Source organism: Ceraceosorus guamensis, assembly GCF_003144195.1.
Source record: "Ceraceosorus guamensis strain MCA 4658 unplaced genomic scaffold IE81scaffold_8, whole genome shotgun sequence".
Lineage (NCBI taxonomy): Eukaryota > Fungi > Basidiomycota > Exobasidiomycetes > Ceraceosorales > Ceraceosoraceae > Ceraceosorus > Ceraceosorus guamensis.
In genome coordinates, this window is record NW_020290003.1 from 66,596 (window position 1) to 93,518 (window position 26,923).

At 56.4% G+C, this 26,923-nt stretch overlaps 10 protein-coding genes across 10 annotated transcripts; 5 read left to right on the top strand and 5 right to left on the bottom strand.

Annotated features, from left to right (window-relative positions):
• Positions 1 to 14: 14 nt before the first annotated feature.
• On the bottom strand, positions 15 to 1,574 carry IE81DRAFT_320789 (hypothetical protein). Its single transcript, XM_025513137.1, has 2 exons — positions 663 to 1,574; positions 15 to 562 (listed from the first exon to the last, which is right to left on the bottom strand). Exons 1-2 carry the CDS (start codon positions 1,290 to 1,292, stop codon positions 479 to 481), a joined length of 714 nt encoding a protein of 237 aa, XP_025371984.1. The 5' UTR covers positions 1,293 to 1,574; the 3' UTR covers positions 15 to 478.
• Positions 1,575 to 2,182: 608 nt separating this feature from the next.
• On the top strand, positions 2,183 to 2,787 carry IE81DRAFT_320790 (hypothetical protein). The gene has a single exon (XM_025513138.1). The coding sequence runs from the start codon at positions 2,190 to 2,192 to the stop codon at positions 2,415 to 2,417; it is 228 nt and encodes a 75-aa protein (XP_025371985.1). The 5' UTR covers positions 2,183 to 2,189; the 3' UTR covers positions 2,418 to 2,787.
• IE81DRAFT_320792 (hypothetical protein) lies at positions 2,788 to 4,059 on the top strand. Its single transcript, XM_025513139.1, has 2 exons — positions 2,788 to 3,990; positions 4,029 to 4,059. The coding sequence occupies exon 1, from the start codon at positions 2,808 to 2,810 to the stop codon at positions 3,885 to 3,887; it is 1,080 nt and encodes a 359-aa protein (XP_025371986.1). The 5' UTR covers positions 2,788 to 2,807; the 3' UTR covers positions 3,888 to 3,990; positions 4,029 to 4,059.
• Positions 4,060 to 4,698: 639 nt separating this feature from the next.
• Positions 4,699 to 5,335, top strand: IE81DRAFT_286588 (hypothetical protein; the record flags this gene model as incomplete). The annotated part of the gene is made up of 2 exons (XM_025511676.1): positions 4,699 to 4,805; positions 5,152 to 5,335. The coding sequence occupies 2 exons, from the start codon at positions 4,699 to 4,701 to the stop codon at positions 5,333 to 5,335; spliced, it is 291 nt and encodes a 96-aa protein (XP_025371987.1).
• A 523-nt stretch (positions 5,336 to 5,858) lies between these two features.
• Positions 5,859 to 8,195, bottom strand: IE81DRAFT_345221 (hypothetical protein; the record flags this gene model as incomplete). The annotated part of the gene is made up of 4 exons (XM_025515893.1): positions 5,859 to 6,958; positions 7,057 to 7,069; positions 7,180 to 7,514; positions 7,649 to 8,195. 4 exons carry the CDS (start codon positions 8,193 to 8,195, stop codon positions 5,859 to 5,861), a joined length of 1,995 nt encoding a protein of 664 aa, XP_025371988.1.
• A 623-nt stretch (positions 8,196 to 8,818) lies between these two features.
• Positions 8,819 to 12,416, top strand: IE81DRAFT_309946 (galactose oxidase). The gene is made up of 12 exons (XM_025512407.1): positions 8,819 to 9,324; positions 9,658 to 9,907; positions 10,077 to 10,178; positions 10,295 to 10,414; positions 10,511 to 10,554; positions 10,616 to 11,117; positions 11,189 to 11,299; positions 11,382 to 11,426; positions 11,507 to 11,888; positions 11,954 to 12,066; positions 12,139 to 12,183; positions 12,273 to 12,416. The coding sequence occupies exons 1-12, from the start codon at positions 8,900 to 8,902 to the stop codon at positions 12,405 to 12,407; spliced, it is 2,274 nt and encodes a 757-aa protein (XP_025371989.1). The 5' UTR covers positions 8,819 to 8,899; the 3' UTR covers positions 12,408 to 12,416.
• A 126-nt stretch (positions 12,417 to 12,542) lies between these two features.
• On the bottom strand, positions 12,543 to 14,571 carry IE81DRAFT_364534 (LIP-domain-containing protein). Its single transcript, XM_025516866.1, has 3 exons — positions 13,654 to 14,571; positions 13,245 to 13,586; positions 12,543 to 13,173 (listed from the first exon to the last, which is right to left on the bottom strand). Exons 1-3 carry the CDS (start codon positions 14,350 to 14,352, stop codon positions 12,613 to 12,615), a joined length of 1,602 nt encoding a protein of 533 aa, XP_025371990.1. The 5' UTR covers positions 14,353 to 14,571; the 3' UTR covers positions 12,543 to 12,612.
• A 980-nt stretch (positions 14,572 to 15,551) lies between these two features.
• IE81DRAFT_320797 (hypothetical protein) lies at positions 15,552 to 17,147 on the bottom strand. The gene is made up of 4 exons (XM_025513140.1): positions 16,729 to 17,147; positions 16,399 to 16,472; positions 16,116 to 16,289; positions 15,552 to 16,013 (listed from the first exon to the last, which is right to left on the bottom strand). Exons 1-4 carry the CDS (start codon positions 16,865 to 16,867, stop codon positions 15,993 to 15,995), a joined length of 408 nt encoding a protein of 135 aa, XP_025371991.1. The 5' UTR covers positions 16,868 to 17,147; the 3' UTR covers positions 15,552 to 15,992.
• Positions 17,148 to 17,759: 612 nt separating this feature from the next.
• Positions 17,760 to 19,181, top strand: IE81DRAFT_286537 (mitochondrial carrier; the record flags this gene model as incomplete). The annotated part of the gene is made up of 5 exons (XM_025511673.1): positions 17,760 to 18,104; positions 18,211 to 18,486; positions 18,564 to 18,847; positions 18,993 to 19,040; positions 19,133 to 19,181. 5 exons carry the CDS (start codon positions 17,760 to 17,762, stop codon positions 19,179 to 19,181), a joined length of 1,002 nt encoding a protein of 333 aa, XP_025371992.1.
• Positions 19,182 to 20,195: 1,014 nt separating this feature from the next.
• Positions 20,196 to 24,547, bottom strand: IE81DRAFT_345226 (hypothetical protein; the record flags this gene model as incomplete). Its single annotated transcript, XM_025515894.1, has 2 exons — positions 20,196 to 20,271; positions 20,376 to 24,547. 2 exons carry the CDS (start codon positions 24,545 to 24,547, stop codon positions 20,196 to 20,198), a joined length of 4,248 nt encoding a protein of 1,415 aa, XP_025371993.1.
• Positions 24,548 to 26,923: the final 2,376 nt, after the last annotated feature.

Below are 26,923 nucleotides of genomic sequence, written 5' to 3' on the forward strand. Positions count from 1 at the left end.
GATTGATTGGGTCCAATCAGCACGGATGCAAGCGTTGGTGCATGACGTTGACTGTCTCACCTCTCAGTCATCGAGTCGAGTCGCGAAGTATGGACACATGCTGACGAAGGAGACATCGTATTTGCCTCGTGAGCCGTGATCATCGTGCATCGATCAAGGTTCGTGATTCTCGAACCACATATATGGATGGAGGGCGAAGCTTCACACTCCCTCCTCTTAGCTCCGCGATTGGTGATTTCTAGCCGACCTTTTTGACTTTCAAAACCTTGCCAGGCCTCGCACAATAGGCGGCAATCCATGGCGGTCGAGAAGCCGAGGATCTGACCTAGACGAACGATACCTCTGCGCCAACAGTCTGACATTGCAAGTAGCATCATCAGTCACAGCGCATCGAACGCGAATGCATCGAGGTTGCAGATGATGCTTGCCATCGCTATGATGCCCTTCCGTATCGTTGCGTAGGATTGCCAGCCAAGTGTTAGCGATGCAACGCTGCGGCCATGTCGAACATCTTCATAAATTCGTCGTACGATCCCGATCCATTCAGGTGGTCGCTTCCATCCTGCCGCGTGAAAGAGATTCCATGTAAAGTTCCAGACACTGTCAGCGCACCTTCGACCTTCGAGGTGGTTGCGCGCGCTCATCGTCCGGTCGCTACTCACCTGAATAACGAAGAAGGGTACGCTCTGTACGCCATTCATTTGCGCTACCATCAGTGCCTGTGCCAGCTCCGAGTCGCCGGCATCGCTCTCCAACCAATTCTTGGCTTCTTGCACGCTCGCAAACAGGCCCAATTCGTGGGCCAAGCGGGATGTGTAGTCTCGATTGGAGAGGTCCATCTGCGCATCGTCGGTAGTATGAAAAGCCTTGTACAGACGCTCCATGCTCACCTCTTGCCTACTCGCAGGATACTTGTCGTCGTCGGACTGCGCAGCGTCGAGCAATAGTTCGGACGCACCGCTGCTCGCTCCCTCTTGAGCCACCTCACCGGCCAGCCAAACAAGTCTGTGCGCATCCCACGTCGCTCCCACCTTGGCATTCTCGCTCCTCCAAGTCCACTTCCAGTCCACTCCAGCCTCTTTAGCGTTCTTGTCGATTTTTTGTTCGAAAGCCTTTAGCGCCTCTTCCCCGCCCGTGAATTTCTTTTCAAAGTATTCCTTTTTGCTGGGAGGCTTACCAGCTGTCCAATTGGTACTGGCGATATCGTCGTAGTGCGAAGAAGGGGGCTCGAAAGAGGTGGCGGGCAGACGAGGATCTAGGATGTAGGGCCGAATAACAAGTCGGGGAGTCATGTATGCCCCCACTTTCCTTTCGAATTCGGAAGAGCGAAGGACTGATCGAAGTCGTGCGTGCCCTACGACACACCACGGACACGCTGGGTCCGTATACACTTCGATGAGAAGTTCAGGCTTGGATGACATGGCGGGAGCGAAGGATGAAGGGCAGGTTAAATGATGAAGCCTGCGCGCTTGTGAGGCGAAGCAAGTGTTGAGCAAGAGGTCTGGTTGGTGGGTTGGAGGCGGAGAGCAGCGGTGCGCTGCGCTGCGCTGCGCGAAGCCCTTAAAACGTCCCCATGGACGATACCACCCCACACCGCACCCCACCGAACCTTCGATGTGCTCCTCCCTCCACCTTCTTTAGAGATTCAAATTCACGATTGATGAGCTTGACTTATGCCCGTGCGTCGGACAAACCGATCAACTATCACGTGGTCTGCACATTTCTCGCGCTCGCTGCTTCGAAGCGAGGCTTTTTTTTTGGTTGTGCGGGGCATCGTGCGCGGACCTGCTGCATGCGTGCGTGCGGTGTGCACGCGGAGAAGCTGGAGAGAGGATCGAGCGAGGGGCGAGCGGGATGCGCGCGACTTTTCTCACACACGTTCGCTTGATCCTTTTGCGCACGTCCTTCATGCTCGCATCTCCTACACAATCGAGAGTTGGACACTCTGACCACGACTCGACTGTGACTCGTTGGTGTGTACGCGGATGGGGCATGCATTTCGCACTGTGACTGATGCCTTGGCACGGCGAACGGCGTATTTGAGATTTCGCTTTGTCGCCTGGCGATGCGAATGATGAACGTAGTAGTGAGTAGTAGTAAGTAGTACTCCCACTCGCAGCTGCGAGAGTGGCGCGGCCACGCTACCATGGTCTCTCTCGTGTGCGGCAGTGGAGATGCTAGATGCACGAATGCTTCACACTCGGGCACGCATTCCTACCTCTTTAGCAGTCTACCTGCCCCTCACCCTCGCCATCGAGTCTGTAGGCGTCGATACAACAGCCAAGCTCGCCCTCTACGTTGAAGCGTTCGCTCTCACTCGAGGCCTCTGCCAAAGCCCCGAACTCTTTCCGAGCTTCCGACGAGCGATCGTCAAGCAGCAAATTTCGATCGCCTCGCGCTCATTTCAGCCAGATTGATCGTCTGTGCGACGGAGAGCTGATAGGTGTTGCAAGGGCGAGAGAGGCCTTTGCTTCGTAGCTTTGACGCCTCACAAAGAATCGTCAATCAAGGGCGCTGCGAGGGGCAGAGAGACGCAGAATTGGCTTGGAAGGCCATTCTCGCTCTCCATTCACGCTCTCCATTCACGCTCGCCATCTAGCCAAGTCCTCGACAGCGCGACCGTCATGGATACCTCGAACTCTTCGCGGTCCACCACCTCGCGCCCACGCACGCTCAGCTCCTCGAAGCCGCGAATGAAGCACACTGCATCTTTCACTTTCACTGGTGCAAATGCACTGGACCGATCAGGCGCAACGGACTGGTCCAGACCACCTTCACCCTTGTTACTGAACACTCCGACGCCGAGCATGGTGCGGAGAAGCAGTCATCAGCCTCGAGAGTCGCGTTCGCAGCGCCCAACCACTTCGACGCCGAGTTCCAGCGTTCCTTCCAGTCCTGCTCTCCTCGCCACGCAGACACGCAAGCAGGCAGCAGCAGCGCCAGCGCCAGCGCCAGGAATGAGCTCCATAACGAGCACAACAACGACAGGTGCTGGCAGTCGCTCATCGAAAAAGTCGCTGCTGCATTTCCACAAGACTTGGCCCAGCTTGACCATCCACATCTCATCTTCCACAGCATGGACCATCTCCTACGCTTCCCTTTTGCACTACACAAGCGTCCTGCTCTCCATCTACAGCCTGTCTCAGCATCCCACATACCTCACCGCTCTAGGTGTGCTTCTCAGCACCGGCACGCTCGAAGTCAGAGCCAGAGCGGAAAAGTTGGGATTGAGAAAGATCTGCTTGGGTCTTTGCGCAGTGTTGACTGCTGCTCTGTTCATCTTGGCTTGGCAGCCATCTTCACCCGCTCGTAAAGATCCGGATCTTGAGCTGGACGTCAGGAAGCTTGTGAAAATTGTATCGAGTGCGAGTGCGAGTGCGGATGCAGACGCGCATGCTCGAGGGATGGATGTCTGTCTACGACATCCCTCCGGTCTACTTCTGCGCTTATCAAGCGCCCCGCGCGTGCTTCCCTACACATCTGCAGCGCGCTCGTGCTCCTCGACGTCACATCACGCGGGCTGGTCGGCAGGAATACTCATGATGCAATCCGCTCAGGAGCTCGTTGGCGTACACACCCACCGCACGTTCGAAGGAGAGGACGTGGATGCGACCAAAGACCAAGAGCGGCAGTCTGAGTCGTCAGAAGATGCAGAGGGCGGTCCGAGGTCGAGGTCGAAGAGGTTGTCGGTACGCATGTGCGACCTTGCTCGCGATGCTGCATCGACAGAAGAGGATGCCATGGATTCGTCTGGCATGCCGCCGCCACTCGTATTGCAGATCGAATACAGCCCGGAGAAAGGTTCTAGCGGAGCTTTTCCGCAGCCTTTGCTTCAGCTGCATTGCGATACTTTGTTGCGGTTGCGAGAAAGGGGTCTTCTGGACTAATGGGTCATGTCGATACGATCACAGAAAGTGTGTGATGCACAGAGAGGGAAGATTTCTGAGCATTGTCGAGGTCAGAGTGCAGATGGCAGGAGTCGCTGCCGATGTGTGTGTGTGTGTGTGTGTGTGTGTGTGTGTGTGTGTGTGTGTGTGTGTGTGTGTGTGTGTGTGTGTGGTCTAGATGTTTTGATGCCCGGCTCTAATCAAGAATCATGAATTACGCTGGGCTGGAAACACGGGAACTCATCACGTGATTCGCTGACGCCGCGTAGGTTCTTGGGCTGCAAGGTTTTCCAAGAATCGTGAATCGAGCCCGATGGATTTGAAGGATGCAGATCGATGGATGATTTGCATGTGACTGACCACCATCCTCACCTGTACTTCGCTCCAAATCCTGTCCACAGCCGGACTCTGAAACGAGGGACCGACCCTTCCCCCTCCCGACAATTTTTGCAAGTTCGCGTCCTTGCAGCTGCGCAATCGTACGGCTCTCCAACCGGCTCATTGCCATCTTCAAGGCCAGTGCCAGGTCGAACGAAGCTTGCCACCCCCCCAAAGCAAGATGATGCGCGCAATCTCCTCCCCCTCATCCGCCCTCATGGGACGATCAGCAACTGGTCGTCTAGCCTCATCAAGGCAATCTCTCTGCCCCACGCCCACGCACCCATCTGCACGTCACTTCTCACGCACACGTGCGCACTCCCTACAGCCCACACCTCAGCTCGCCTTTACACCTTCCCCCACTCAACACATTACCACGCCCATCCTGCTGGGCTCGGCATTGATAGGAGGAGGATTGTTGGCGGGCATGCTGATGAGAGGTAGCGGTGCCAGTGGAGCTGCGGGTGCGGGCAAATGGCACAAAGGGGGATTTCAGAACAAGATGGATAAGAAGGAGGCGGCGCTCGTCTTGGGCTTGAGGTGAGTGGATGAGGAAGAGCAGGGGGAGAGTGCATCAGAATGCGCAGGTCGCACTTCTTGCGCGCGATGGTTGATGGCAAAAGGAGCGGCATTCGTTGCTCTGTGCGAGGCAAGGTACAAGCCTTAAGGGAAGAAGTGGGATTGCATATTCATGCTTTCAAATCAAAGATCACCTGAAGCGTGGATCGTCGAACGAGTGGCAACGGAGGAGCACCGATTCGAAGGGTGCCGTAGCCGTATCGAAATTCTCGGGCCTTGCGCGACTTGTCAGGCTCCCCTTGCTGTAGATCATAAGCTCACGCCCCACGCGTTGCTCTTCTGTCTCTACCCACGCACCCTTCTGTAGAGAGACAGCGCTGACTAGGGCGAGGGTGAAAGAGGCGCACAGGCGAATGATGATCGCAAATCATCCGGATCGTGGAGGAAGTCCTTTTATCGCGAGCAAAGTAAACGAGGCAAAGGTGCGCATTCTCCCAACGCAAAAGAATTGTCAAGTCATACTGCCATGCGCGAGTAGATTTGGAAGCTGATGTCTCCTCGCCCCCCACACACCTACACACACACACACTCTCTCTCTGGTGATGTGTGGCTCTTGCGCACAGGACTTGCTGGATAAGACCGTCTCGAGGTAGTGCGGCTGCTCTCTTGTCATTCCACCGCCGCACGACATCGCACCACCTGCATTTCCCCCATCAAGCTTCACCTTCACCCCTCTTTGCTTCTCATCCGATGCATGATGGCATGTTTGCGATCCGCACCTGCACCGAATGACTTAGAAGCGCTGCATTTGCCCCATGCTCTTCATCTGGCCATGGCGATCACAAGGAGCAGTGCTTGATCTGGTGTCTCCGCAGCCGCGAGTAAATATGGTATTGACCGCCGCAGAAGGCAAGCACTGCTACGATTGATGGCGTACACGATGGGCAGGACAGTGGGCGCAGCATCGAAGGAAAGCGCAACGCGATGAAAACGGATTTTCACTCGAGAAGCGGGCTTGGGCGTAGAGGGCGGATCAGAGGATGCCCGCCCCTCCCCCCGGGCCAACTCCTCGCGCTATCTCCCAAAGCAATGCCTATCCACCAATCTGATGGGCGGATAAAGCACGATCGAGAGGGCAAAGCCGACCTCGAAAGCCAAATCTCCAGATCGTCGTGCTAATGGTCCAGCAAACCAGACCTGGTCCATGCAGGGAACCATGATCGCCACGCTCAGTACGGAAGTGGCTAGCGCAGCGAGTCCGGTCGGCAGTTTGTTGGGATTCGCATAGATGCTTTGAGGGTAGGCTAGTGCTAATGGTGCATTCAGACTATCCGCTTCCACCCCCGCCTCCCGCATCTGCGCATCGCGATTGCGATTCGCGCTCCCAGACTCGTTCCGATCCGCTGCGGCGCTCTCGCTCTCATCTTGCCCTGCTGGCACCTGCCACGACGGCTTGCTCTCTTGTCCCAGCGCGCGCGCTCCCACGTGCTCCACCAGCCCGCTTCTCGCTCGTCGCCGGGCATCGGGCATCTTGAACATCCAATGTTCCATGAGCAGGGTCGCGCAAAAAGGAGCAGCCCAATAGCCAATGATGCTCAAAAAGTTGGTCAATGTCTGACTGAACTTATTAGCTCCCACGATGGAGAGTGGCAGCACGATAGCAGTGGCGAGTAGGGGATAGATGAAACGAGGCAGCTGATGCTGCAGCCGCTTCATCAGCTTTGTCGCTCTTCTTCCCAGTGACGCGTGCGTTTCGGGAGCTGAGGAGACCTGATGATTTTGATCTTTGCCAGCATGGTCTCTAGCTTCCTCCCTCTCCATCCGCTCCTCGCGCTTCGCCTCGCCCTTGCTGTGCATCGCTCTGCTGAGAGACACTCGGGGCAAGCTCATAAAGCTCAATCCAAACGAATAAAAAGTGAGCGCCACATTGCCCACCGTGCTGAGCGCTAGGATGACATTGGCGAACCTAGCTCCCGCTCCGTCCTTGAGCGCAATGCGCACGAGTTGTCCTGAAGACGTGGATAGAGCTTCGGACCAGATTGGAATGTCTTGAGAAGCGTGCGCAAAGGAGGCCCCTAGCACCATCGTCAGAGCGGTGGAGAGGAGGAAACCGAGGTAGACGGAGAGAAAGAGGAGGCGACGCGAGGTGCTTGGACGCAAGTGTCGCGTGACGTCTGCAGAAAGATGCATCAGCCGACCATGGTCATTGAGTGAGCAATTTGAGTGTCGTGCGAGTGCGGCTCCTCGGCTCCTTGGTCTGAACGACACTCACCACAAGACATTGTCTTTTTCAATCATTGAGCCAGATGCGGAATGCGCCGTCCCAGAGTCAGATGGGCACCTACTCAGCGCTCTTCGCGGACATGCTTGGCCTGCTGCATCAGGTGACACTCACGGACCAAGTGATGACGTAGCCAGCAAGCACAGCCCCCATAGCCAAGACCGCTCTGGCTCTCTCCTGCGTAGTGAGCGGCGCTTCTACCGGCAAGTGCAGCCCCGCAGCTCCAGTACCGGCCACAGCAGGCAAAGCGATGAGGACGGGCAAGACGACGATCCAGGCGTAACGCTCGAACAGGGTGAGGATGTGCAGACCTGAAAAGGAGATGAGGAGGGAGAGCAGGATGGAGAGGATGATGCCGGCGTTGAGGGAGAGGGAGAGGGAGGAAGAGGCGGCGCGTAGAGTCTGACCTCCAAGGATGGTGTTGAGGATGCTGTAGCCCAGCTGCGTGGCTGATTGTGAGCGTTGCAAAAGGCGAGTGCGCTATCAAACATGTCAGCAAGCGTGGGCGCTGGATACGCGTTGCACTCGAGAGATCACAGCCTCTTGATGCATTACAATCGACCGTGCACCCACTTCGACTCACCGCAGCTGAGCACGATGATGACGCCCGTGGCATAGTAGCCCCAAGAGTATCTGCAGAACACGATCTGTCTCAGGCCGGTAGCCGGTCCAAAGGTGGCCACATAAGCGGGCACCAAGCTGAAGAGGGCTATCCAAAGAGGAATGCAGATCAGACTGGATCGCATATCCAAGCCCAAAGTTGGCGCTAGTGCGCCGGTGGAGAAGGAGAGAATGTTGAGATTTGCGCTGGACCAGAGGTAGAAGAGTTGGAGAATGTCGCTGCTGTTCTGAGGGGGACGTAGCAGCTTTAGCGAGAGCGGCTCTATGCCTTGCTTTTCCGGTTTCAGATGTTGCAGCAAGCGGGCGAGTCCAGCGCGAGTGCGAGTGTCGGTGCGCAGATGAGCGCGCGGCTGCCTCTTATCACTGCCGACGCTGCCATCGTCGTGCCTTTGCTCCTCCCGTCGGCTCGTGTCCTGCCGCTCGAGCTGCTCTGACCCCGGTGCATCGTTCATCTGCGATGATGCCTCCTCTTCAGAGAGCTCATCGTGAACGTCACCCTCCCGGACCATCATCCAAACACGCCGACGGTCGTTCCTGCTTTTGCCCTGCGTGGTATTTGTAGCCTGCCTATCGATTGTGCACAGATCAGTATGCGCTTGGCACGGCACGTAGAGAGCTTGGCTGCGACATGGGAGAGAGAGAGAGAGAGGGGATGTGGATGACGGCGATGATGGCTGGAGGATGCTTATGAAAGTAAACAGTCATGTGATCTCCGATGTGACTGCTCCTTCGCCCACTTTTTCAAATCAAGGCCGCGCGCTATTCTTCGAGAAGCCTTATCCGTATCGGGCGTCGAGCGCGTCAGCACAAAAATCAAAGTTCTTATCGTACGAGAAAGCAGAGGGGAAGGCAATCAAGATTCGCATTCATGATTCGCGATCAAATGAAGTCTGACTGAGGCGGCGCTCACAATCACGAATTCAAGCGGAAACCACGTGAATACTATTATTGTATGGAATTCATGCATTCAATATTGAAAAAGTGGAGGGCAGGGTTCCTGAAATCTCAAAAGTAAAAGAAAAGAGCTTGGCCTATATGCGCTAGCCCTAGTTTGTGTGTATGCAGCTGCGTCTGTCGATTCTTTAATTGATGCACAACTCAAGACTTGTGATTTCACTGACTGCAAAGCTTTCAACTTGATTCTGCAACGCTCGTCATCTGAACGCCGCTCGCAAACAGCAAGTCCAACCCTCTCCGTCTTGCGCTCGCGAGGATGGGCAAGAAAGGCGGTGGTGGAGCGGCTCAGGCTGCTGAAAAGGCCGCTTCCAAAGCGGCCAAGCGGGCCAAGCAAGAGTCCAAAGCCGCACGAAGCGCCGCCAAGCAATCTGTCAAGAAGGGTGGTGGCGCAGGCGTGGGCAGCGGTAGTGGTAACAAATCATCGAGCACCGGTACTGCTACAGGCAAAGCAGGAAAGAAGTCCAAAGGCGCAACAGCTGCGGCAGCTGCAGCGTCGAAAGCGGAGGAAGAGGATTTGGATGCTTTGTTGGCCAATTTCAAAAAGGAGTGGGAAGAGGAACACAAGGTTTTGGAAGAGAGGGTGGGCATGGCTCCTACCAGGAGAGCTAATGCTACACTCACCGCTTGTCCTCTGGGTGACGATCTTTGGTTCTTTGGTGGGGAATACTTTGATGGAGATAGGTCAGTCTGCTAGCTGGTACTTCGTAGGAGTGCGCTGTGCTGTGTCGTGCGGGAAGGATGGGCAGCGGTGCGTGGATAATGTTGGGACACCGGAGGCCTGGAGGCGGAAAGGCAGTGCGTGTGCGCTGTCCGGAAGAGGCAGAGGTGGATGGACGTCCACCATGCATGCGTCGTACTTGCAAGACTGCGTTCAATCGCGCGGCGCTCGACCTCCTCAGCGTCCATGCAAAGATCCGGGCAAAAGGTTGACTGTAATTTCAAACGTATCGTCGACACTTGCGAGGAGATCTAGCTGACTCCCTTGGCCCACTCGCCGCACCTCTGCTCCTTCAGAGCGACATTTTACGCCAATCTGTTCCGCTACACACCCTCCAGCAATCCTGCTGCTACTGCCAATCAAGCCGACTCCACCACTTCCTCCTCGCAAGATAGGGGTACATGGAGGCAGTACAGCTCGGCCAACCAACCAGGTCCCAGATCTGCTCATGCTGTCGCTGCTAGTCCAGCCGCTGGAGGTATGCTCTTCGTGTTCGGTGGAGAATTTGCAGGGCCCAAGCTCAACAAGTTCTTTCATTACCGAGATGTGAGTGTTGATAGTGCATGCTCGCAGCACCGCTGCTTAGGTAGTCTACGCCGAGGCTTTTCGTGTAGAAAAAAAAAAAAAAAAAAAAAAAAAAAAAAAAAAAAAAGCAGATCGCAGCGATGCTGACCTGAGTCACCCGTGCTGCTTTCTTGTCCCTTTCAATCTTTAGCTTTGGATCTTTAGCATAGCCAACAAATCGTGGGATCGCATCGACACAAAAGTCAGACCATCAGCTCGATCAGGTCATCGAATGGTGTGCTGGAAACAATACGTGAGTGCAGTGTCCCGGCACGCAGGCAAAGCCCACCCCTCCTCACACTCGAGACTGACCCACAGATGATTATGCTCTTTCACTCGAACTTCATCGCTGCCCTGGGCTCTTTTTAGATTGTACTCTTTGGCGGATTTCAGGATACCGGGGTGAGGACCACATACCTCGGCGACTTGTGGATCTTTGATACTGCGGAGTACAAATGGCACGAGATCAAACAGAATGAGCTGAGAAAGGTGAGATGATCTTCATTGGCGCGCGTTGAAGTTGCCAGTCCCGTATGTCTTCAAAGTGCTCGCTCCTCACCAACGCTTCTTTGCCACTCTTCGCAGCCACCTGCACGATCTGGCTTTTCACTCTTGTCGACTCCTGAAGGGTGAGTGTGCTACTCTGGAGTGCGGCAATCATCTGACACCAACGACGCTCTGTGCACGCAGTGTCGTGCTCTACGGAGGGTATTGCAAGCGCTACATCAAAGGAGAGAGGACTCAAGGAATAGCACTAGAAGATGCGTGGCTCTTGACCATCGCGCCGGATGCCGAGACTGGCGATCTGTTCGCACGTGGAAAGATCGAATGGACGCGCAAACGCAAGATAGGCTATGCGCCAGGTCAACGCAGCGGCTGCACCATGACATTGTGGCCTCAGCGCAACACGGGCGTCCTCTTTGGCGGCGTGACGGATAACGAAAATGATGAGGAAAGTTTGGAAAGTTTCTGTCACAACGATCTGTTCGCGTATGCTTTGAGCGGCAATGGAAGATGGACCAGTCTGAACTTGAGAAGGAAGAAAATGCAGGGAGGCAAGAGGAGACGTAAAGCGGCGGTGCAGCCTGAACAGAGGAGGGCAGCTCAAAGTGATGGAGAAGAGGACGAAGATGAGGAGGGCGTCGAGACGAAAGACGGCCAAGATAAGCAGGAGCAAGAGGCATTCTCAAACGTGAGCTAGCGCATGAATTGGCATTGTCCGTAAATCGTCGTTGAACGTGATACTGCCGTCCTCCACGACAGGACGTCGTTCCCACAAAAGCAGCTCCAGAAGAAGACGACGATCCAGACGATCCGCAAAAGTCGGTGCCGATCGGTCGATATAATGCGATGCTCGCCGTTCAGCGCAATGTGGTAAGCCTGGCCGTCCGATCCGATGGAGACCCCATGCAAGCCCTGCGCTGAACACCTGGTGCTCTCACTGCTTCGATTTAAGCTGTACTGCTACGGCGGCATCCATGAAACTGCTGATCGAGAATACGTAGGTCTTGCCTTCTTTTACTCGCAAAAGTTATCCAGCAGGCATCCTGATACTGAGACCCCAATGTTCCCCTTCATCAGACCCTGGACGACTTTTACACTCTTGATCTGGTCAAGATGGAGCGCTTCAACTGTCTCAAATCTTGTCCAATCGACGCTTTGGAATGGTATGAATCATCCTCATCCGCATCTGGCTCTTCCGACTCTTCCTCCGACAGCAATCCAGGATCGGAGGAGGAGAGGGAGCAGCCGGAAGGAGAAGAGATGGCAGAAAACGAAATGGACGACGATGAGCTGCTTTGGGAAGGTGAGGTGGAGAGGACGAGGGAAGAGATTGAAAAGATCAAATTGGAACGAAAGAGGGAAAGGGAAGCGCTCAGGGAGAAAGCCAATACATTTTTGGGCGTGTCGAAAGATGCCGCAAATCGGGATGAAAAGGATGTCATCTCTACGCCTCAGCCTGGTAAGCCCTAGTCGTCTTCTCCCACAACTGAGTCCTCTTCTGATCGTTCGTCTTGTGCGCCGCAGGCGAGAGCATCAAGGCATTCTATGAAAGGTCGCGCGCTTATTGGGCAGGTGTCGCGCACGAACAGAGTGAAGGAAGCGCCAGAGGCAAAGAGATGCGCCGAGATGGGTTTGCTGTGAGTCGTATCCTCTTGCCATTCGACGCAGTGCATTGTGCTTAACAGCACGGGTGCGCACTGGTTCATCAGCTCGCCGCGCAGAAATACGAAGAGTACAGACCTATCCTCGAAGAGGTGAGTTAGGACAAACCAATTCTGTTCAAAGCCTAGTCGAATCATACAAAGTTGACCAATGCGTTCGACTTCGACGTACCTCGCTTCAGATCGTTCGGATACAGGCGTCGGCAGGTCTGGATGCCTCGGACATCAAAAGCATGGCAAATGGGTCGAGTGCAGGTGGCAAGACGGGAGGTATTGCAGGAGGTGGACCCGGTGCTGAGAGTAGGAATAGGAGATAATATTACGAGCTGGTGCTAGCGAGATGTGTGCGCATCTTGCCCAGCATGGGCGAGTCAAGTCGTTCATACATGATGAGTATAAGGGCGAGGCCTCCGCTCGATAGGCGTTGATCGAAAGAGCTCTCGATCCATCCTGCTAGTAGACCCAGGTCGAAGCGACAGCGGCACCTTCGGCAGATTCGACGCTAGCTCTTTCGCCGAAGCGCTAGGTGTGTGCGAGGCGCTTCCCTTGCTCGCTATTCTTCCGGGCCATATCTGGCAGGTCATTGAACGGCACATCTTTGAGCGGAGCGAAGTAGGCGTCCACGGCCGTCTTCACACCGCTGTCGCCTTCCGAGTCGCGTTTGCCGCTCCCCTTGCCTTTTCGTTTACCGCTTCCTTTCGGTTTCCGATGTTCGCTCCCTTTCACTTTTCGATGGCCGCTCCCCTTCCCTTTCCGTTGATTGCTCCCTTTCACTTTCCGTTGGCCGCTCTCCTTTCCTTTCCGTTGGCCGCTAGGCTTGGCTTTGGGTGTGCTCAAAGGCATGGGCGCAGATGCAGATTGCTTGATGACGCATTCGCCAGGTTTTGGCAAGGTGACGGATCCGGTGAGGGCTTTGTCCAGCCAGTCGACTGCGGCTGGAAACCCCGTGATCAGAAGCTCATTGTGCTTCTTGCCTTTCACGCGCGAGTACAGGATGCGAGCACCACGAGCGCATTGCGACGAGACGTACTTGTCAACATCGGATGCTACGATGATTTCGTCGGCCGTCGATTGGTAGATGTACTACCGCGGCAAGAGATTAGGAACATCAGCGCAGCCCTGAACTTGGATCAATAGAGAGCCGCGACACCTACCAGAGGAACCTTTGGCGTGTTGGCTCCCAGCGTGTTCTCACGGTTGATCCTCTGGACCAGCTCATCATCGAGGCTGAAGTTGTCAAAGTAGTCGCTCAAAGAGGTGTTTGCATAATCCTTCACCGCATCCAGACAAGCTGACCCTCCCCTCAGACGCTTGATGGCCGCCTTGCCTTTCTTATTCGCCCTCGCAAAGATGTACTCTTCGACTTCTGGGTATGCGTTCCCTAGACCCAGCAAACCCATCAGCGATAGACCAGCATTCTCGGTCCCGTCGATGTGCCTCAGGACGCTGACGGGGCTGACTGGGAGGCCCCCATACGTCGCTGCCACAAAGTCGACCTGCGTCCGATGGTCATCCTTGTCAGCATGTCGAACATCAAAACGCTCCTACCACGCATGCTCTCACCTCGGGAGCATATTCTGGTGCGAGCTCGGCAGTCCAGCCTGCAGCACTGGCGCCTCCCGAATAGCCGATGTAGCCGACTTTGGCGCCTTTGGGATCCGCAATGGTGGGCTTGTGCCTCAACGTAGCCCTGATTCCGTCCAAAGTCGCCCTTGCTTGCGTTCTACCGACGATGAACTCGGAGTTCAGACCCTGGAAGTCAGGCACCGTGACGGTGTATCCGTAGGCGAGAAAGGCATTGATGACGCCAAGCCCAACGAACGTGGGAGTAAAGTTTGGGGATGATGGACCTGCTGTCAGTGCGTAGGAGCCGGCACAGTTTAGGGCAACGGAATCGGTGAACGACTCGTAGGCTACAAGTCGGACTGGCAGCTTTGCGCCCGCCACCCCCGCCGCATCCTTTACTCGAGGGACGAGAGTCGTGGTGACCGCGGCGGTGGGTCTTCCGGCATGGTCGTACGTCCTGTAAAGCAGCTGGTACGCGCTCGATGTGACCGACGCATCTGCCACAGTCTTGACGGGACGTGCTCGAATGATATGACCTGGTTTCATTTCGGCCAATTGTTTTTCAGATGGAGCAACGTAAAAGGGATCATCCTGCGGCTTGGGTCCAGTCTCAGCGAGCAGACGAGGGAGCAAATGGGCGTGCGCTACGTGCAGTGCGCATAGCGCAGTCAACAACGACCAAAGGAAGGAGCGCATGATGCCGTGAGGGGGAAGGAGGTGGGGAGGGAATTGGTGTCTAGTGGGCAAGACTAGAATCGGTAGAAGGAAAAGGACGAAGCAAGCCCGGTCTTTCTGGTTTGCAGGCGCTTGCGCGCTCGTCTTTATGTATCAGCGGACTCATTACTTGTATGACCCGTAGTCCTTGAGAAGCAGGACCACGTCTGGGGAGGATGTTGCGGATCCGAGCTAGCTGACAAACAAGCTGCGCGCCGCAGAGGGTCCCTTCCCTGCTCACGTCTGTGTTGCGCAAGCTGCCTCCTGTTAATTAATGAAAGGGGTTAAGGGTGACCACCCCTCTGCGTCCCAGCATGTCACAGTCAAGAGTCAATAGCAGAGCGAGCGGAGGTGGTGCTACCGGTACCGGGTACCCATGCACACCTCCTCATTCACGATTCACGACTCTACGAGTGCGCTTTCCCGCCTCGGCACGCTAGCGTTGCATGCTTCCACGGCGGCGCAACGCTGGAGCTATGCTGCGGAGTACCTTGTGTGGTGCGAGGTAGGGATTCCACTTGTCGCTCAAATAAACTCCGGACACCCACATAGCCATCATTTGCTGAGACGATGCCTGACGCCGTCCACGCGACCAAATTCTGGGCAAGACTGTCAGGCTCCTCTTTAAGAAATCGAACCAAGTTGGAGGAGCTCGGTGCGAGAGGAAAGCCGCAAGGAAGCGTAGGAGGGATCAGAGGAGGTCGCAAGTGTCGATGCACCTATATGAGGTTACAGCGCTCCTAGCTGCCGCCTTTGGACCTTTGCCCGAATGAAATACAGTCGGATAAGCCGACGTGAAGGGGGAGGGCGGTAAAGAAGTGCAGTGCTTCATATACGCTGGGCACGTCCGCGCTTCCGATCTGTTTACGCGCTCCTAACCCCATGCTTTCTCCGCTCAAGTGAATGGGCCCAGGCGTTCTAGTGAGGGGTAAGCTTCCGCAGCACACTTCCTGGCCTCGCACGCTCATCGCTAGCTCAGGCCGTGAAACGAAGAAATTCATGGTGAATGAGACGAATCACATGCGAACCTCAATCACAGTCTCGGCGCATCTCCAATCCGATCCAAGCAACGTGGGGTTCAGGATTTGCATGCTGCAGCTCTCTTAGCGCCTTCCTTCGATGGGGCTTTGGCGAAGCCTGAATGGACGCGGGCAAACATGACTGCACAAGCTTCTACGTCTACCGGGTCGAGTCTAGTGACCTCTAGATGTTCGAAAGCGTCCGCACTGATGATTAGCTTGAGAGCGTAAGCTGGCTCGGGCAAACTTGGGTCCAGCGAGTTCCCTCCTTGTCGAAATGTGCCTCAAATTTGACGCAAACGATGAAGCTAGGACACTAGATCACCCGCGCTTCATCAGCGACAAGGCCTTGTACTCGTTGGACGTTTCTGGATACATGTTTCGGTGGCAATCTATACCCAGCTGATGTTTACGCGAGCTCTCACTAATCTTGTACGTGCTTGCGCTTTGCTATCGAGTGAAGAAGCTGGCACAATGACTCATGACCTTTGGTCTTTTGGTGAGAGGGTACCAGCTTCTGTGGGTACTCTTTGCAGTCGATGTGAATCGGGACCTAGTCAAACGTGGACCTGCGTGTTGATGTGTCCTCCTCAGCCTCACGGCTTACTCCTCCATCTCCTCGCCCTGTGGAAGGAGCGCCAAAGGTCAGTGCTCCGCTCTGTCTCGACTGTATGCGCCCCGATCGTTTGGGCCCATCGCTGTCAAGGGAGAGCACGCAAGCCTCACCTTGAACTCCCCGTCATCCTCCTCCTGCTCTTCCGCGGAACCACCTGCCAAGCCAGCCTTGCGCTGAGCCTCCTCGGAAGAGTAGTCGATCTCTTTCTGCGCAGCACGACGTGTTCCTCTAGCTCCGGTCCACATGATGGCGGATTGGTCCAAGCCTTCTAGAGGGTTGGTCTCCTGTTTGGGCAAACAGCGACGCCAATGTGAGCAGCAATTGAGGCTGGATCATGTGCATCATGAAAGCGAGTAGGGCACGCAGACATGCATAAGAGAAGCTCATACTCACATCACCATCCTCATCATCTTCATCCTCCTCGTCAGACTCGTTCTCTTCATCGTCATCGTCATCCTCCTCCTCTTCTGCACATGCACAGGTGATAGAGAGAGATGCTGAGGCGTCAGTGGTCCGTCTCGCAATGGTATAGGATTAGCATTGACCTAGACGCTAGACACTTCATGCCGGCAAAGAGCCGCTGACCCGTTTGCATGGTGACTGGGTACCCAAATTGCACGCCCAGGCTTTGACCCTCCGAAAGCTTCACGCGCGCCACGACGCGCGATGATTCCCGACTGCCCTTGCGTTCAAGCCCTACAAATACGAGCGCTGCACACTCACCGACCACCTCTGCAGCCTTGCCTTTTCCTTTGCCCTTCACGTCGCTCGCTGCATGAGCGTCTGGTTGAGGAAGGTCTTGACCAATGCCACCCTCATCGGGCGCGGCCTGTTGAATGTCGCGCACTTCAGATGCGGACATGCTTAGAGGGATACGATTGTCGAGAGGTATTCACTTTCCGAGAGTTGTGTGGGCGAGTCAAGCGTGAGGCGACTTGGAGCCGACGTTGTAGCGTGATGGGTGCTGCGCTTGAGAGTGAGACGAGCGTTTGGAAGAGCTAAGGACGTTGGCTGTCACGCTGCTGTTGAAGACCAGCATCGTCATGCTTCATACCGCGCTCAGCATACACTCACGACTCTCGCTGATGATCTTCGCCGCCTGCCCTACGGTGGGTCCAAACGCAAATGCGCGCCGACACAGCACCAAGAGCAGCTTAATTGCACGTATATTTTATGATCATCAGGCTCATTTACGCGTTCAGCCCTGCCTGCTGCAACCTCCGCGGCGTTGCACTTTGCGTCGCGTCGCGTCGCGCGTCGCTTTAAAAGCGCGCGCATGAATGAGAATGGGTGGATTGCCGCGGTGCGTGTGCAGTGCTCGGCCGTTAAGGCTTGCCAGTCTGAGTCAATGCTGTCGCGTGTTGATGTGCACACGCTTTCTTCCGAGCGAGCATGCATGCATGCTGCAGGTCAGCAGCAATAAGCGCTGAAGCTGCCAGATGAGATGGAAGATGCCATGCAGCAGATCACAACTTGTTAATCGTGAATTGTGATCGCGTGAGAAGGCGAAGGAGAGGAGCGGCAGGATGTCTCGAAGTGCGTTGACGTTGCAATCGCACAACACAGTTCGATTCTAATTCGCTGAAGCTCTTGCCTACTACACCGACCAGCTGTCGCACTCACGACTACAAAGAAGCTGGCTCCTCCGTGCAAGACTTGCGAGAGAGGATTCTGGAACGGTAGAAGGGCACTTGCTGGAGACCCCGCCTCGCCTCGTCCTCACATATCACGACACACAGCTATAGAGGACCGCCATGACTCGCAAAGAAGCTTCCCTCTTGGCAGAGGAGGAGGAGACGCTGGACAAATCTGTGTCCGCGTCTCAGCCGGACCCATCTCCCTCATCTCATCGACTCAAATTCCTAACCTATGCCAGCGCTCTGCTAGGCAACAGCACTTCCGCAGTCGTCACCAATCCTTTCGACATCATCAAGGTCCGACAACAACTAGCGCTCTCCTCGCGGCACAATTTCTGGACGTTGGGAAAGGAAATGATTGTTGGAGAAGGCGTGCAGAGTCTGTGGTACGGTGTGACGGCCAGTATACTGAGGGAGGCTAGCTATGGAACGATTAGAATGGGAAGCTACGAGACTTTCAAGGTGAGGGCACAAGCGTGAATGCGATCGTCGTGGCGCATTCGGAGCCATGTGCTGGCCTTGACGACTCTTTCGATCCACTTGCTAATCGCTGCATCATCCTTCGCAGGACCTGTATGCTCCACTCCTAGGTCCATCCGTGCCTTTCCTGCAGAAACTACTGGCAGGCGTCACTTCAGGCGCCTTGGGCGCTCTCATAGCCTCTCCCTGCGACTTGGTCAAGGTTCAGATGCAAGCGTCTAGAGCAGCAAGCGCGGGCGGTGCGCCTCCCTATCGCAACACATTTGTAGCCTTCTCGACCATCTATCATAAAGGTGGACTCAAGGCTCTGTGGAGAGGTGTCGGACCCACAACGCTCAGAGCGGCTGTGCTTACTAGCACGCAGGTGAGGCTAGCAGCGCGTTCATCCACTTGCACTGCTCGCTCCTTGCTGATGCTCTTGTTCACAATGCTTTGCTGCAGGTGGGCACGTACGACGAAGCCAAGCAACGCATCAAGCGTTATGCTTCAAGTAGCAGCCCCAATCTCCTCGTCGCTCATCTCTCTCAGGAAGGACTGCCTCTACATTTCGCCAGCAGTATGATAGCTGGCTTTATCGCTTCTGCTACTAGTCAACCTATAGATGTGCTCAAGGTCAGATTGATGAACGAGAGAGCAGGAGCTGTGGCGCAAGGGAAAACGAATACTAGCTGGAGCGTCTTGACTTTGCTTTTGAAGACCGAGGGTGCGATGGGCCTGTATAAAGGGTGAGTGGTGGGTCCGCTGCTGAGCAGGAAGCTAGAAAGAAGCGGACGCTCCGCAGGCTGAGCGCGTTCGATCTAGCGGTGATGGGAAGGCGAGGCACCTCGACGTCATGCGCCTGACACCACGCCTCACCGTGTTCTTGAACAGCTTCGGCATGTGCTGGATGCGCCTTGGAGCGCATACCGTCGTCTCTTTGTAAGTGTCGAGGCATGACGTGTTTGCACGTGCTCGATCAAGCTAATGCCGACTGTGCGGCGACCGTTTCACCGTATTCTGCACCCTGCCAGAGTTCTCTTTGAACGCTTCAGAGCTCTGTTCGGTATCAGACCCATCTAAACCTGCGGCTAGGTTGCTCATACAATGAAGCCGAGCAGCGGTTCAAGCAATTTTCTCACATCGAATTTCCAACGAAAGTCGTTGAGCGTGGAGCGCTGCCTTGAAGTTTCCAGGCGCAGTCTCCAGGCGCTTCCAGGCCCCTCCGCCCGAGACGCGGCGCAGCAATTTCGCCAGCCTCCAACTCGAGCTCGGCAAATCCTTTGCCGCGTCCTGAAGCACACAGGGACACTCGCTTATTGGCCCTCGCCTCTGCCCGGTTAGGCCGCCTGAGGTCGACGAAACTCGTGCGTGACTTGTTCGCTCTCTTTGCCGTTTTCCCTCCCCGTCTCGGAAGCAAAATCAGGCAAGACAGGCGCTCACGCAAAAGTATCGCAGAGGAATCTCCGTGCATCGCATGGAAACGCTCGGCTCCCGCGCTTGTACTTTATTTCATTGTCCCGTGACCCAGAGGGCACGCCTAGGTGGCACGTTACATGGCACGTCGGGAAAAAGCATTGCATAGGACGAACATCGTGTAGCATACCCATTCAGTCTGGTCCCATCCCAGCGTCTTCCACGCTCTGCAAGCCGATGCAGCAACGGCAAGGCAAAAGCCCGACGACGTCGCTCTGTATCTTGTCAATCCATGGCATTGCGGAGCAGGGAAAAAGATTGCGCGCCCGGGGCGTAGAGGTACAAGTTTGTGCTGATCAGGGGAATACAGGGGCGTTGGAATCATCTTGACGATCAGACCGGGTACAAGGGGGGGAAACGCAGGCGAGGGAAGTAGCTCTGGGTGTGTATCAGATATCTGTCGAGATGGTCCAACACGGGAGAGACAAAGTGGGAGTGGGCGTAAAAGACGTTGCCGACCGAGAGACTTCGACCAAAGTAAAAGGAGGTGGGAGGAGGGGGGGGGAGAAAGTGGGTATACGTTTCGTAACGAGGAGCATGTACGGGATTTGGACGGGGCCCCAAACAAGGAACAAGCAGGAAACGGAAGAGGAGCAAATGCGGCATGATGATCTGTCCCACTCATCGATCCAGATAGCCGCCAAATTTGCCCGCGCCCGCTGCAGAGGGTTTGAGTGCTCGACTGCGATTCATGATGCTGGGCAAAGGAGGCAGCGTTCAAACGGGGTAAGGTCGGGTCAGCAAAAAGATAGCCCACCGTCCGTTTTGAATGCTGGGAGGAGGGGGGACATTGGTACTCACCTGATGCCTTTGAGGACAGCAGCCTCATTCGCAGCTTGCAAGCGACGTTGTTCTGCGCAATTGCAGCCGCACGCGGAGCAAGATGGTATGGAAGAGGGGCTAGAAGCGGTAGCGGCCAAATTGGGAGAATCGGAGGGCGAAGCGCGAGGCGCAGCGTGTCCGGCTGCCGCTCGAAGAGCAGAGAGTTCGGCCGCCAGATCGTTCATCGTCTGCTCAATCTCTATGGCCCTCTTGCGCGAGGCCAAGAGAGCCGGATTGAGAGCCATTCCGGCAGCGTCGGCATCGCTCGTCGGTGTGGGTGGAAAGCCGTTGACCAGACCCAGCGCAGACGAGGCGTCGGAAGAAGCGCTCGCGTCCGAGTAAGGTCGAGCAAGAGCTCCGGGAACAGATCCGTGGCGCGCGATGGGTCGATGCAGACCTGCTGGAGCCAGAGGCGCACTACCAGTGCTGCCGCTAGACCTGCTCGGGTGCATCGGCAAAGAGGATTTGAGCTGACGAGGGCTCGTCGTGGGCGACACGAACGTCTCTTCTTCATCACCATGACTGTTGGCAGATTGATACGTGGGCGAGCTCACATCCGTCGCTTTGGAGAGACCCGACATTGGAGCCGCATCGCGAGGGCTGTTGGAGCTCGTCTTGATGGCAGCTGGAATAGCGCCCTTTCGCGAAGCTGGTGAGGAAGATGCGGCTGATGATGTGAGGCCCACGCCGGCCGGGCTTGGCGATCGACTGCTGAGAGAGGCACCGAACGATTTGTAGCTCAGCGCTGGGGAGAGTAGCTTCTGAGCGTCGGTAGGAGCTTGAAGAGCACCAGAAGCAGAGGCGGTGGCGGTGACTGGAGCGGACGTCTCTGTCGCATTCGCCGTGGTCATGCCTGAATTACTTGCCTGATTATCCTCCATGTCTAGCATGCCTCCCAATCCCGAGAACATGGAGCTCACAGGTCGCAGAGACAAGGCGGGTGCTTCTGCCGAAGGAGAGTGATCTTCGCCCGTGCTCGCGCCAGCTCCATTGACTTGCAGCGACGGCATAGAAGCGCCCGCGTTGAGCTTGCCGCTGCTGTCCAGACTACCGGCCGATGGCCTGCTAGCCATCGATCCCGCTCCACCCTCGGTCCCATCTCCCTCTCCTCCCTTGTCCTTGAAGCGTCGCAAGAAACCACCGCCACTCTTCTTGTTGCGCAGAGCCGGGGTCAAATCCGTGCGCGCCGAAACGCCCCTTTCGCGTTCCTGATTCAACCTCGCTTGCTCCAGGCTGATGAGCTTGTAAGGCACACCCTCATGCGAGCCGACAGAAGGCAGAGATTGCATGGCCGCACCTGGGGATACAGCGGCAGGTATACTTTGAGGCCATTGGCCCAACTGCTTGACGGGCGATGCCGATGGCCCAATATTCGCTACCGCATCAGCGTGAGCATTCTCGCCCTGCGAGCTAGCCGAACGCAAAGGGGGTGGTGCGACGTCATGACCGAGATGCAAAGGTCTCATGTGGTCGACGGGGCTGGGAGAGACGAGCGGTGAATGATTGCTCGAGACGCTGCCATGACTTTGAGCAGAGCGCTCGGCGTCCGGCAGGATTTTGGCCGCCGTCGGCGTCGCTGACCCGGCGCGAAGATCTTGTGTCGAGGCGTGGTCGCTCAGAGGCAGTGAGCTGGCTGGGTGCGCCGACTCGTGGCTCTGGGCACTCCTGCCGTCTGGGTGTGGCACTGGCGACCTAGCGTTGCGGTTATCGGGAAATACATAAGCGGGACCAGCGCCGTTCGCTGCTGGGAAGCCCGGTCGAGAAGTGGCGCTACCAGATCGCGTCATGGCTCCTTCCGCCAAGAATGTGCTGGACCTCTTGTAGCCCAAGCCTCCTGCGCGATTGGCGCTCCGCGGGGGGCTGGGCACCGCATCTTGCTGACGGTTCATTGAGCCGGGCAGGGGCGATCGTGGCGAAACGATGGGTGATCGGCTGGGCACAAATTGCTGGTCCTTCATGCGAGTAGAGCGAGAAGCGCTCAAGAGGTCGACGAGATCCAGAGACTTGCCCGTGTTTGCTGGACTGAAGCCCGGGCTTGTGGCGGCAGTGTTGTGTTCGCTAGAGGGTCCGCTAGTATAACTGGTGGAGTTGCTAGCAGCACCATTGCTCTCGGCACTGCTGCTCTGACGACCTTGCTGTGGTACCAGAGGGGCGACAGCAGCCGGCTGGGAGGAGCTCATGGGAGAGGTATAAACCGAAGCTGCAGGCGCGCTCAATGGCGCTAGGGACGCTGCGGGCGGCACCGGCGTTGGGGGCAGCATGGAGTCCGCGCTGCTCACAAAGCTGAGGGGACTCGGCGGTGCAGTGACCAGATGACCGTTACCCCGCACTGGAGCGGCGGGAGCTGGCGGAGGTAGGTGCGCATAATCATCAGAAGAGATGCCTGCAGCAAACTTGTTGCTCTTTCCTTCACCGAGACCGGGACTCGATGCGTTCCTTCGAAATGCCTTCGCGAACTTGCCCGGTTTCTTGACTGCAGGGGTAGCGGAGGTGGCCAGTCCGAGACCTTTGAGCATGCCTGCAGCTTGTGAGCTCACACTCTTGCTCCTAGACCGTCGAGCCGCTGCAGCTGCTGCCTGGTCGTCCAGATCTCTTTGCTCCGATGCAAGATCAGCGACCCCTCGCTTCGCGTCCGAAACGCTCGTGCGGTTCTCGTTGGCGATCGACAGCGGGGGCAAGTTGCTTGGAGTCAATCGTGGTCGAGAGCTTTCGCTACTTGCTCGCGCCCAGCTTGCGAATCCGCTGCGCGTGGGCGGCACGAACAATTCCCGATCCCCTGCGCTTCCCATACCATCCCCATCATCCTGGTCCCCATCCACTTCCCAGGGCGCTGGCGCGTTCTTCTTCAGCTTTGGTCCCATGCTGTTCATACGACCCAGACCGTCGCCCTCGTGTGAAGAAGCCAGTCTACGTTCTTCCTCCTCGCCCTCGGCGTAGCTCAAAACCGGGCTTCGATCCTTTCGGCCCTTGCGGCGACGCGGCGCAGGGGGCGGAACGCCAAATTTGGACGGATCTGCCGACGGCTTCACGACAGACTGAAGTCCTTTGTTGGCTTCCGCGATGGCTCTAGGAGGTGGAGCGTCCTGTGTTGCCGAGCCCAAGCTTGCCGTCGTGGCACGCGAGGAGGGCGACTGGTTGCCCCGAGAAGCGTTCGAGGGCATCATCTCAAACATGCTCGAGTTCATTGTAGTGTCGGGATTCTGAGTCATCTCGGGATCTTCAAAGTCGCTGAGCGCTGGTGATGATGCGCCTTGCAGGCGCGGGCTAAAGGTGGCAGATAGCGGGCTGACAGCAGAGTGGCCCATGCTGTCTTGAGGACGATGTCCCTGAGCCTTGGCGGGCCGTGGCCCGCTGAGCGACCGCAGCTCGTCATCCTCTTCTTCCGAGTACCTGCTGAGCATCGAGTTGAGCCCAGGCGAGGGTTCAGGCGCGTTCATCATCTGAGCGCGCAGTGCCATGGCAGGCGTGATGCCTGGTAAAGGTGGTGGTGGTGCTTTGCGACGGGGTGGACCGTTATAACCACTTTCATGGGTGCTTTCGCCCGATGCAGCATTGTTGTCCCTATTGCCTCTTCCGGCCCACATCGACGAAGCGACGCTAGACGCACGAGCGTGCCCGTACGTGCTACGGGACTCATGACCAAATCCGCTATCCTCAGTTGGATCAAAGTCGCTCGGCGCAACGCTTTGACGTGGGTCGAAAGAAGTGCCTGCAGTCGAACGTTCTCGGCTCGTATCGATTGCAGCCGAGGTTGTGTGGTCTCCTTCCCAGCTGGCAGCGTCGCTGAATCGATCCTGATCATCCTGACTTCCATTGCTCAAGGCAGGACTCGGCAGAGGTGGCACATTGATGGAACCGGCGCCAGCACCAGACCACACGACGTCGGCGGCATCAGTCGTCTGACTCCACGCGCTGGGAGGTCTGTAAGATCTGCTGGCTGTGGCCTCTGCATCCAGCTGCTCCTGAGATCGAATGGCCCGCGCCAGCTCTCGTGATTTGCTCGCTTGTATTTGAGGTCGACTTGTGTGCGTAGCGGATGTGTAATCACCGCCAGGAATAGGCGAAGCAGGAGCTGCTCGAGTTGGCGGCAGTGGCCGATTCCTCCCGCCAACTTCCGGGAGGGTGTGGATCGTAGCTGTTGCTGCTGACATTGCAAGTTGCAAGGCAGAGTCGACGCGATTCCGCGAGTCGCCGAGGGCGTCTCAGGTCCGTAGCAGTGAGAGTGTTGTGAAATTGATGGGAGGGGTGATTGCGGCAGGAAGGGGCGGCCAAGAGAAGGTGAGCAGCTGTCCTTGTTCCGTCCTCGCGATCACTTGAGCGTGCCCAGCGCAGCAAGATGGTGGAAGGGAGAATCGCGAGTCGGAGTGGTTGGGAGGGGTGCGCCTGAGGGTGGCAGTGCAGAGCGCCCTGAGTGTGGCTCAGGTCGCGAGCGGCAAGTCGAGATGATTGGTGACGAGTGGGTGTGTGTCTAGCGTGCGGTGTGGGCGTTGGCAATACTGATGTGACTTGACTGGATGCAGTGCTCCTGCTAACAGCCGCAAGTCAGGTCCGGCACAGGCAGAGGGCGCTACTGTATGGCCGCTGCTGGCTGTTGCTGGCATCCAACGGCTAGCAATCTGAATCAATTCACGAATCTGAATGTGGATGCGGATGCGTGCAAGGGGTCTTGTCGCGCACAGCACAAAGAGGTAAACGCAAGGCGCGTGCGCGCGGATCGCGGTCAGATTGCAGTCAGAAGAGTTGCGGGCGGCTGTACGGTACAGCTGCGAGTTGTTGAGTGGTAGGTACCACTACAGCCGTGAGTAGCACGGCCCTTTGCTGACTGTACGGGCAGTGATCGACTTCGAAGGGTTGGTGCTGCGTGGACAGTCGTTGTCTGAGGAGAGAGGTGGTCGAACGATGAGTTGAGATGTGATGGATGACGGGTAGCGAGGCACGAGTCAGAAGTCACGAGTGGGTGTGTCGGTGTTTCATCGTCCATCAAGAGATCGCGGATCGATGGTCTGTCGAGACGCACTCTTGACTCTTGACTGCTGACGGCTGAGATTGTCAATTTAGCGATGAATCTCTCCCGCAATCGAATGGTTCCGTTCCGCTCGTCATCCACATCATATCTCCGCACGCACTACCCATACATACTCAGACTGCGGAAGAGTCAGAGTGCAATAAAGGGTGGTGTACCCGCGCGCCCGCCGCTCGTGACTCTTGACTGTGACTGCTGTGTATGCTCCCCTCCCCGACCCTTCTGTGGCATGTCCGCGCCACCATATGAAGGGTTGCGTTGAAAGGGATTATCCCGCTCCCGTCAAGTCAAATTGATCTTTGATGTCACGAGTAACGGTACGGTACCCATGGGCGGAGTTCCAGCAGCTAGCCAGCCGCTTCAAGAATTATTCCTGATTCATATCAGCGCCGGCAGCGGGTGGGTGTAGATATGTCTATTATACAGGTGCACCAGAGCACGAAGTACAATACCTACATCCCCGGTAGTGTGAGTCACGAGTAGCAGAGGTCGCTAGCGCCGCTCTTCGCTCCTGATGCTGCTAACTTGAGCGTCGTTGTGTCCGTGCATGAATTCACATGCTGATGGCCTCTTTCGAAAAATGTAAGCTGCAGCGTGGGGGCAGCTCGCCAGCCAGCCAGCTCGCCCACACTCGTCACTTACATAGCGAGACGCGTGACTGCATGGCGCTCACAGAAGGTACGCAAGACTCAAGACTGCTCTACTACTCCATCGTGACTTTTTGAACGCGTTCAAACGTGCTCGCCTCGTCGGAGTTGTTAAGTGCCTGCATTCCGGCAGTCCGCCATATCCCGCCGCCTCGCACGTTTTGCATGGCATGGCATGGCATGGCACGCGATGGATGACCTCAGCACCTCAGCACATTTGCCATGATGGCACCGAGGTCGCCCGCTCGTCCGCCCCCCGCCCCGCCGCTCCTGCGACATCCGGATCTCGGCGGGAACACTCAGACTGGCAAATTGCACGACCGCCATAGGCCTTCACATGATCCCTCGAATTTCGCATTCACACGCGTCTTCGGGAACGAAGGGTGGGTCGGCTTGACTTGTCAGCATACATACACCCGTCAGTGACTTTGACTGTACCGCTACATGAATCACGAATGTTGACTTGCTGACCGAGCCGCTGCATGCCTCGCACTCGCGACTGATGATGAAGAAGTCGCAACGAGCGACCTTTCCTGCAGCTCTCTCGCGCGCATGGATCAGTAGTCGAGTCGAATCCAACGCGACCTGGGACTGTTCCGCAGCTGCTACATGCCTTTGGAGAGCCGCTCGCGACTCACCCCACTCTAATGGCTGATGTTGTATGCATTCATCGGCCCGCCGGTCAACATATGCGCTATAGTGATCTGACGGATGGGAGTCTAGACACAAGCCTCATGCCATCTCATATGGATGGACTACGGACGCCTAAGCAGCCGTGAGGGAGTGTGTCTCTCTCCATCTCAAACAGACACCAGACGGGCCAATCTTTGAGTCCGTCTCTTGCGCTCAACCCGCGC